This window comes from Panulirus ornatus, chromosome 14, assembly GCF_036320965.1.
Source record: "Panulirus ornatus isolate Po-2019 chromosome 14, ASM3632096v1, whole genome shotgun sequence".
In the NCBI taxonomy this organism is placed as follows: domain Eukaryota; kingdom Metazoa; phylum Arthropoda; class Malacostraca; order Decapoda; family Palinuridae; genus Panulirus; species Panulirus ornatus.
This window is the reverse complement of record NC_092237.1, coordinates 47951061-47961942: the sequence shown is the minus strand read 5'-3', so window position 1 is coordinate 47961942 and position 10882 is coordinate 47951061. Positions and strand designations below refer to the sequence as shown.

Here is a 10882-nt window from a genome sequence, read left to right as displayed (position 1 = left end):
GATCCCTCATCGAGACAAAGTGCCACATATGGCTAGATCTTAGTCTTGCACTCTACCACCTCTCTAGCTCTCATATACTTATATAACTATCTCTCACTTCTAGTTTTCCTAATGTCATTGTTTCACATAGCCATCAATCTTAAATTATAACGAATGATCTGAAAATCTTGAAACCCCGGCGCATTTGTTACATGCAAACGCCACTTGCATTATATAATCGCCATGATGGGGTCATGACAAGATGAATTAGTGTGTACACTTTTATCCATTATGGAGTTTACTTAGAATCAAATTTACCGTTCAGCACTTTCGAAACAGTAAAATGATATAGGAAACAATCTTAGTATCATCCCTCTATAATGAGTCGAGGAGACAGTGTTTCCGTAATGGAAAATTCCCCCACGTGATGGTGGTCGTGGAACACCGCGGCAACACTGCACACATGGGAAGACCGCGCGCGTGTGCCGGCAACTGTAGTGCTAATGTTTATATCGTGCTTTACTGGTCATTGTTTACTGACCCTTTTAGGTAACATTTTAGGAAAGACTAATACAGGCCATAAATTCGTTGTAATGTTAATAAGAAAAGGAGGCAGATGAGTATTACTTCGATTTCCTAGTTGCAGAGAAGAGATATATGACAATTCTTACTCTTACATTGTTGCCAAGTTTTGAAAATATCACAAAAGTTTACACGAAATGTTGGTGGTGTGTATGGTATACCATAGGTAGGATTTATCTATATCTCTCTCGCTTGTTAGATAATATCAATAACCATGCTTGATCAGGTGTCTAAGTATATTTAGACTATATTCTAGACTGGATCAAAGCCACAAAAACAAGAATACCCCATACGAAGTTTCCTGATAACAATTTATAAATGATGAACATGTGGCTCAAAGAAATCTTCGTTTTGTTTTACATTACAGCACCCTAAATAATTCATTATTACCATTGGTTATCATTAAGTCTGCAACATCCGTGAGGCACAGCAGACTACAGTAACTTACTGTGAAGGCAAACATTTCGTTGGCGAAAAACTTGTCTTACTAATCCCTGATACATAGTATGACATTTTCTTGTCGTTTTCTTTGCTAGTCTTATCATCGTCTGCCACTGGTTGAGAGTTACTGAGAGTGGGTGGAGGTAAGACTAATAGTGTGACTTAAAAGAATTTGGGGAATGATAAACAGAGAGTCCACAGTTCAAGGTGGATGTGCACATCTTAAATAGTAAAAGCAGGGTAAAGATGATTCAGGACACAAAATTACGGTTTCCTTTCAACCCAGCTGGCCGCCAAGATTTGCAGCATTGTGGTCTGGAACGAAAATATGGCGAGCGTACAGCAGGAACTGAAGAGCAAGGTCAAAATTACCATAGACGAGTTTAATGATTAATAATATACTTTAATAAGATACTTTATCATAGACGAGTTTAATGATTAATAATATACTTTAATAAGATACTTTATTATTTTTAGATACACAGAGTTCCTGTTTGAAATATTTGAATGAATTTGACCATATATGAGAGAGGTTTACTATCACAGCTGTGTAGTGCTAGTGGAGATGTTGCCTCTTCAACTCGTACGCGAAGGAAAAACATATTTCAGGCCTTCCTCTTTTAATGATAAATGGAGATACTGAGGTTGGAACTATTCATTTTCCTAACAGGACCATAAGTATTCTTGTGATTCTGATAGAATGAATCCGTTTAACGTCACGATGTAGCTGAGATGCCTCCACTGACCAATGAAGATCCGAATCTCGGGTGCGCGCGCAGCACCAACCTGCCACCCATTACATAGTGAATAGACGGGTGGACACTAAGTTCATAAACGTTTAACTAAAAGGTGTCAGACACTGAAAATAATTCCGTAATTTCTATTAACCATCACCCCCACTTCGTTTTGTTAGTCTATCCTTTTAAGATAATGTAAGGCGCGTCATACTGTTGAAGATACCATCTCTGCTGATACTGGAGACATCCACAGTTGATTTAGAGGATGATGGCGTTAAACAGTTCAGCCTTACGTGCCTGTACACAGACAGACAGCGAAAGGAAACCAAGAAATACGGATGACGGAATGTAAAACATCTTCATCTCCCACCGATCAGTCCTATGAAACGAGTCTCTGGATATTGTTTAGGAAGTATGGGTGTGGTGAAGGACAGACGACAGTTGGTGAGGGAAAGTACCACTGTAAATATTCTGAAATGTGTGTCAATGTTACTTGGCCAATGAGCAGGAAGTGGTTTCTTGGTCTGGACCCTCGCATAACAGCTGTGTCGCGTTTGTTGGGAGCTTTGGGATCACACGTGACTCTACGATATTTATTCCATAACTATTTGTGTTGCACTCAGTTGTTTTTATGATTTATATTGCAGATCAACAAATCATGTGAATAAATTCTGCAAACATAAAGGTTTACTCAAAAGTAAAACCAGGAAAACGTCGTAAACTTGGAACCTTTATATAGATTTACTGCAGAAAGGGTCGTGCCCCGTGGCAAGTTAACGGGATCACCCACGTGCTTGAGTTATTGATTTTGGGCGCGTGACCTGAAGATTTGCACGAGTCACAGGCGTCCTGGACCCAAATTGTTGGAATCGGATTCCTCCTGGTCTCGCCGTTATACTTTTGTAATGTGTTCACTTTTCTCACGTATCATTAAACAGGAGGTTTAAAAAGTGCCTCTGCTTTCTAGACTTTCACCTGAGAACAAACATTAGTGTAGTGAGGTAGCAAAAATTGGTAAACCCTCTTAACTTACAATGAACCATGATGACCTTCTTGGTGCTCAAGGTGTGGTTCAGTTTCAACTGCGAATCGTCTAAATACAAACACAAAGAACTCTTCCTTCCGTGATAGCTGGATGAAGACTAAACAGTTTGTGATCCAAAGCACAGAATTTCTTGTGGGTACAATACATCGGAAAAAGAGGGTGGCAGCTGGGAACCCGTGTCGTCCCATAAGGAGGAATAGCATTGATGACTTTGGTGAAATACAAAGCATATACGTATTCATAGTTTCAGGGTTCGTTTCCAAGATACACCGAGTTTATCGTAGATGGAACTTACCCAAGACTGTGGAATCTCCAGTACACGCAAATTCAATTTCGATATCGTAAACTTACATTTCGACTTTCGGCTGTAATGTCACTGATTAAAGTGTAACCATAAAGAGAAATCAGTAGAGTGAGCATATTCGAACGATCTTTTCCCCTGCTTGTGGTACATCGCTCACAAAGACTGTTCTGGATCAGACACACATGCATTCTGAGAGTAATTTACATATTGGAAAAACATATTTCTAAATGACTGATTATCAATCGATACATGTGCAACTCAACTGGTTCCACTTCCTGGCAATCATGGGATTAACCCATATTAGCTCTTATTTCCTGACTTTCAAGCATTAGCCTGCTTTCCTAGTTCAGACTTGAGCAAAGCTGTGACCTGAATTCTCTCTCGCTAAGTTTGCGCTCAGAATCATCTGGATATGATTTCATGAGCTGTAATGCCATCCTGTAAATATGGTCTTCAACTGACATACTAGTCATACCTTAAGTCATTTTGTAAGCGCTAGTCATGCTTTAATTGTCATTTTGTAAGCGCTAGTCATGCTTTAATTAAGTCATTTTGTAAGAGCGACAATCTAAATGTCAGTGATGACTAAGAATGTTCTCATTTTGTCTTAACCTTAAGTCATTTGAATCTCAAGACTGATCCAGGTTCGTCATATTTACGGTTGTCTGCGCATTCGATAGTTGTTTCAAAGTTACTTTTTTGTTTAATTCCTGCTGCAGTCACAGAAAGTTTCATAAGCTGAATAATTCAGCCAGACATACTGGTTTCCATGAAACTCTCAATCCATCACATGAGGTATTCAGGAGAGAGATATGTTCTTTGCCTTTATCGTGACTGCTGATCTGCTGCGCAAGAAACAGATCGAATATTGTAGATATCGCACTCCAGAATATTGCCGGTATGAGGCGAACCCACGGTTTCATCATTTCCACGTAATGATGAGCCACTTTCTACCTAATACCGAACAAATTCGGTGAAACATTCCAGTAATGCACGTCAGTAGCCTCGTTCTGTCACCATCTGCTTTACAGAGTGAAAGTATACGTTTCCCGCCGTTACTGCGCTTACTGGCTCTAAGATGTAAAAATTGTGAGGAAACTACGGCCCGCCATGCAATTTCAACTAACCCCAAGTGTTCTACATCATTATTATAAAAGTGTGGGCCCTGAGTAATTTTTATTTAAAGTGATGTGCACTTACGAATGAAAAAAAAAGTTTGCTTCAACTCTATAAATAAAAATTGCAATATTCAAAGGACTGCTACTCTCAACCATGTTTACGGTACATCGGGGTATCATCATCGAGCTCTAGCCGTCGCTCGATACTGCCAGAGACGATGCTTGAGGTAGCGTCGGCCTAGTGTTGCCAAGTTGGCGAAAAATCCACTGCCAAGTTGGCGAAAAATCCGCTAGATCTAGCGATTTTTCCTACCCTGTAGTGAATTTCTTCGGCTTATAGCAAATAATTTTTGGTTCGCGGAATTTCCTGATTTTACATGTTAATATGTACACATTTACTAATGTTTTTGATATCTATACTCGTCCTTTGGTGTATGTGTTCATATTAATGGATTCCGAAGTCACGGCCATCTGTTATGCCAGGTTCTTACACCGAATAGCAGTACTTTTCCCGTTTTGATCACTTATGTGACACGTCTTGTTTCCGCTCCACCTCTGCCTGATCACCAGATAGTCCTCGCGTGCCTGTTGCGAGTGGAAGTCCTGATATAAATACGAAAAATATGGGCCTAGCTTACCCCCCAACCTTACCGAAAGAACTGGGAAACACACCCATACTTAAAAGATTGTTTAAAACCAAAAGAACAAAAATTAGAGAAAAGCTTAGTCTATTTTGCCAAAATTATAGCGAAGCTTAGTCGTTTTCGCAAACATGTAAAAACATCCAAGACATTTTCCAGTGCAAGACAATCAAAGATACCTTTATCTAGAGTATGGAATCAAGAAGAAACAAGTTCACAGCAAAGTTCAAGCTCCGAGTGATTGAAAATGCAGAACAGACTGACAACTGTGCAGCAGCAAGGGAATTTAAGGTATCCGACTAAAATGTTAAGATACTTAAGCATAGGCCGAAAAACAAATGTGCTAGCAGAGGAAAGTGTAACTAGTGGCCACAGCTGGAAGCTTTAATTAAAGAGGCAAAGTGTGTCAGTGAAAGACAACACAATGGATATGGTGTTTCCCGAGAATCAATTTGAATGTTTGCCTTGAAACCAGCAAGGAAATTAGGCATCACAGGTTTTAAGGTTGTTGCACAAGATTTATGAAATGATTCTGTACTGAGATGGAGAACCAAATTATCACAGCGTCTTTCACTAGACTTTGATGACAAGGTAAATATTTTTCATGTCCGAAGTTAAAAATTGCTCCTACCTCTTCCCGTCATGCACGGATTTCAACCTAACGAAACTGTCGACCTCTAATTTTTGTCTTTTGGTCTTAACAACTCGAACTATACACGAGTATATAGGTAAGTATTTGTAGTTTACGAAAAATCCTTTTTGTCGGATTGGCCAATCTCATATAAAGGTGTTCTAATTTAACTGTATACCTGTATAAGGTAGATGTTTTAACAATTGTGTTTCTGTAGGATTAAGAAATGCTCTTTATGTTACATCTTTTTATTGTATTATTTAAAAATTATGAGTGATTTTGGAACACACAACATATGGTAGTGAATTCCATCTTTCAATTGCTCTATTTGAGAAACATTTTCCGTATATTCTTTCTTCGTCCCCCTATTTATATTTCATATCTGTGACTCCTCTCTCCCCTTTGCATGTATACTATTGTCAGTTCTTCCAGACATAACATTACTTTCGAGTAACATGTCATACTGCCTCTTATTATTTTAATTTCATTTTAATAACATATTACAGGATAAGGAGTCTGTCAGGAATGATCCTGCAAAAGCTTCTGCCACTTCGGCTGAAGAAGAAAACCGTGGATGGATGTTGTATGGCCAGATACCCAAACAGGACCCAGAAGAAGAGGTGTCAGTAAAGGATGAGAGTCTAGATCTTGATGTGAAGGTAAGGATGAGTTAGTTTTTGATGTATCTTCAGATGGAACAGGTAGCATAAACAGGCTTTTTACCCAGGATATGTACTTCATAGTGGTATTTTGTTGAAAGAGGATGACTTTATTTTCCCAGGCTCTGAACCATCACATTCTTACATAAGTGATTAGAAATAACTGAATATAGGGCGTCAAGATTTACGTGTAAATCATTATTAAGGCTAGTTAATATTATGTATAAATCAATATAGGTCGTCAAATTGTACGTGTGAATCATTATTAAGGCTAGTGAATATTGTGTATACATCAATATAGGTCGTCAAGATGTACGTGTAAATCATTATTAAGGCTAGTGAATATTGTGTATACATCAATATAGGAAAATTATTATTAAGCTTGATTTTAGTTCAATTAATTACGACAGATTTTTTTCCCAGATTTTTTTCCGATCCATGTTTAAAAGGTACCTATCAAACAATATTTTCTACCATTGTAGAAAAAGTTCCTAGGGCCGTATTGTGAAATGTGGGTGTTACCCCGGCAAGGTTGTGAGTTATCAGATTCATATTTGACTAAATAAGAATAATATAGACTGTCAGGATTCATTGTTTTTAGGTTACTGAGTATTAATTATGTACAATGTAAATCTGAAAATAATTGTTGGGCTTGAGTGTAGTAGAATTCATACGGATGGGTATGTTACATAACGTTATTCTTCCAGTTTCTATAACTTTTAAATAACAATGAAATTATTCTCTACCAATGTAATTTAAAGCCCATTTTTAATTTTTTTTCTTAAAGTTGCAATCGAGAAAATCAGCCCGCCTCATTGATGCATACATCAATATCAATTTTTCAAATGTGCGTGTGTGCTGTGAGCAAATACATCTGGTAACACTGCAGGGAGAAAAGTTACCAGGTGCGTCTTTTATGAACAATAAACGAAACGTACTTAGGTGCAAAAAGAATGCGATTAACTTTTAACGCATTTATGCGTAGAAAGAATTATGGAAGATTGACTTCGTTTCAAGATATAAACGCATCAATTACGAAGTCTGGAATATAACCACATCAACGGGGGTGGGAAGGAAAGGTGTCGCTGCCACACGTATGAATGACTCATGAAATGAACACTGGCTAAAGTTTTGTTTTCAATGTAGTGATCACTGTAACTGTGGTTAATTTTTTCATGTTTGTTTTTCGTATCAAGTTTAAAGTAGCAAGTATAGAATTATTTTCCTGAGGTATGAGAGACGGCAGAGGGGAGAGAGAGGGAGGAGTAATGAAACCTGAACCTGCTGTCTGCACCTCGAACCATCACTGAAAGTATGGCTCAGCATCAGAAAATAACTTTAAGAGGCCAGATTGTTGGTATGAAGAGAAGTGGAGCCTCAACTGCTTACACTGCACAAGAACTGGGTATATCCCAGACAACAGTACACAAGTGGTGGAAAAGGTGGCAGAATGATGGTAATCTATGCGACCTTCCAAGGAGTGGAGGACCCAGGAAAACTACACCCGAAGACGACAGAAGGATTATCCAACAGGCAATAGACACTCCAGTTACCAACACAGTTCTCATCAGAGAACAACTCAATCTACAAGTCTCGCTTGATACAGTGCGACGACGTCTGAATGAAGGCGGCATTTACCACAAGACCCCCACTAACAGCCACACCTTAGAGGTACATTCTTTAGTATAGCATAACTGCTTATGAATATATGCATGTTGTCTACATTGACCATGCTGCCCCCAGTCAGTCTGTTCATTTTGTCCTTTACGCTTTTAACATAAATGTATTTTTTTACACTCTTATTCATAAGTTTCTTAATTTTGTTAACGTCTTGTGATTGAAACATCTCTACATCATTCGAAGTGGCCACTATGCATTGTCGATCTCTTAGAAACTTAATTTTGTGACCAGGTTAACCATCAACTTCTAAGGTATGTAAATTTAAGCCTCCAGCTTTTCCTTGTAGCTCAAAAATCTTAATTTCGATACTATCTTTGTTGACCTCTGAACACCTCTCTTCCAGCTCTGTGCTTCTTTGAGCACATTCTAATTTTGGCCATATTCATGATATGATAGCTTGCAAAACATTTCTTAATTCATTCTGATATTTGCCAGCTGTTTGTTTCCTGAACTAATCATGGGACTGAAGCAGTGGGTTTGGGACTCGATTTGTGTTTGCTCGGTAATTGAAAGGCGACTCATGCGTTTGGTCTTTAAAAAAAAAAAGTAGTTACATTAATGAATAAGAATTTTTCATATTTTTCTATTATATTTTTGAAAAATCAAATTTAGTATTATGGAGAATGTATGAGAAGTGACTATTTATTATTTCCTATTTTTTTTTCCTATCTCACATAAAGAGGGGAGTAATTAGGGCTAGCTCAAGACATAATTGTGCCCAAAAGTTTAAACACCTTTGCACACAAAGCATTTAACGATAGTTTTACAACCTCAAGTGGATGTTAGTATCAACACCGGTGACTGTTTTGATTCATCTTAAAATTGTAAAATTGCCAATCTCTAAAAGGTACGTTTACACTACACAAAGATATCAATGGGATACACAGTTTTCTGTGGGTTGGATTTCCCTTGTCCATTCGTTCTTCACCCCCCCCCCCCCCGAACCACCATCCCAGCCAAGCAATGTAAACAAACAATCCGATGTGGTGGAGCCTGAACAATTGCTGATTAAAGCCACATTAAACTGCTTGAAGGAGTACACAGAGTTGAAAAAGAAAAGAAGAAAAAAAGGGTTCTGGGTAAAACTATGGCTCCAGAAAAAATCAAAGAATGTCAACGAAAACTTAGTTCAAGAGAAGCGCCTGGAAGATGAGTCAAGTTTGTTTACGCTCGAAGGTCAGTTGACGGTCTGAACATACTCTTGCTGGATGTATAACTTGAAATATTTTAACTTCTAAATACACATTTCTGCATATTTAAAGGCACAATCTTTATTATGTAATTATAAAAATATAACGGACATGCATAAGAATGATAATGATAAAATGCAATCAGTGGCCAAAAGTATTTCCGCACAATGGCGGATCAAATTTGTTATGGGTTTTGGTCTCATATACTTACAATACAAAACAGAACCAAAATTTTTCACAGATAATTGGGTGTGATATCAGTGTCACCGGTCATGAAAATAAGTTAGAGTTGTCCTTCTCTGTCTACCTGTCGTCTGCTAGCGAGATGGCAGAGCGGGGGAAAGAACTGAGTGACGAGAAGAAAAGAACGATTGTGACTTTAAGTGATGACGGTTTAAGTGGGCGACAAATTGCTAAAATGTTGAAAATCAATGCTTCTACCGTCCATAAATTTCTTAAGCGGTACGGAGAAAGAGGTTATGTCGAAAACGAAAGTAGAAGTGGGAGACCGACAAAATACGACGGCAAACTTGACAGACAACTTTTGAGAGTTGTAGAAAACAACCGTCGGAAAAGCTTGCAGAAGATCACTAATACATTTAATGAAGTAGCATCGGTCACACTGAGTCAAAGAACTGTTAGAAGACGTTTGATATTCTATGGTTACACGAGAAGGATTGTAAAGAAAATTATCATACCCAAAGCTAACCGCTCTACGAGAACATTGTCTACATCGAATCTCCATAATAATGTACATACGTCTTGGAACAGAGTTATATTTTCTGATGAAACGCAAGTAATGTTGGGCTAGATCAGTAACGTTTATGTAATATAGTGCCTACACAACCAAGTTGTTCAGCTATTAGTTTCAAGTCTTGCTTGGAATAAAAACTAATATAACGATTTCTGACATGTCTATATTAAATATATCCGATCCTGGCATAAATAAACATATCACACAAATTGGATTATATATACGTGTCAATGTGTGCATATCTATGATGAATAGGATATCTGCCAACAAAAAAATCTCAATTGTTTTAAACTGTTTAGTAATTGCTAACAGTTATGTTAATGTCGCTATATTTATCATTTTAATTACAATTTACAGGATAAGGAGTCTGTCAGGAATGATCCTGCAAAAGCTGCTGCCACTTCTGCAGAGGAAGAAAATCGTGGATGGATGTTGTATGGCCAGATACCCAAACAGGACCCAGAAGAAGAGGTGTCAGTAAAGGATGAGAGTTTAGATCTTGATGTGGAGGTGAAGGAAGAGTTAGACAGTTTTTGATGTATCATCAGATGAAACAGGCTTTTTACCCAGGATATGTACTTCATAGTGGCATTTTGATGAAAGTGGGTGACTTCTTTCCCAGACTCTGAACTATCACATTCTTACATAAGTGATTAGGAATATATGAATATTGGATGACAAGATTTATATGTAAATGTTTTTAAGGCTAGTGAATATTATGTATACATTCATGTATGCAAATTAATATTAAATTTGATTCTAGTTCATTTTGATGGATTTCTATGAAACGTTCTTGTTTTTCCCATCTATAACGGAAATAAACTATTTTTTCTACCACTGTGGAAAGTTCGTAATTGCATACAGTGAAATGTGAATGATTTTTCCCCCAGGCGGTGAATTATCAGATTCATACCTGAATTTATAGGAATAATACAGATTGTCATTATATATATATATATATATATATATATATATATATATATATATATATATATATATATATTATCCCTGGGGATAGGGGAGAAAGAATACTTCCCAGGTATTCCCTGCGTGTCGTAGAAGGCAACTAAAAGGGAAAGGAGCGGGGGGCTGGAAATCCTCCCCTCTCGTTTTTTTTCTTT

The 10882-nt window shown here is 37.6% G+C and overlaps 1 protein-coding gene across 5 annotated transcripts in view; it reads left to right on the top strand.

The window, feature by feature from the left end:
• The window catches only part of LOC139753384 (zinc finger MYM-type protein 1-like), a 42652-nt gene extending 32106 nt beyond the window's left edge, over positions 1-10546 (top strand). For 3 of the 5 annotated variants that reach the window (XM_071669819.1, XM_071669820.1, XM_071669817.1), the window contains exons 2-3: positions 5985-6137; positions 10119-10546. In XM_071669819.1, the coding sequence (XP_071525920.1) occupies positions 5985-6137; positions 10119-10298 (333 nt within the window). In that variant the 3' untranslated portion in view covers positions 10299-10546. Of the gene's footprint in view, positions 1-5984; positions 6138-7367; positions 7809-9049; positions 9804-10118 lie in introns of those variants that run through there. The other 2 variants (XR_011713700.1, XM_071669818.1) reach the window with 2 other exon arrangements.
• Positions 10547-10882: the final 336 nt, after the last annotated feature.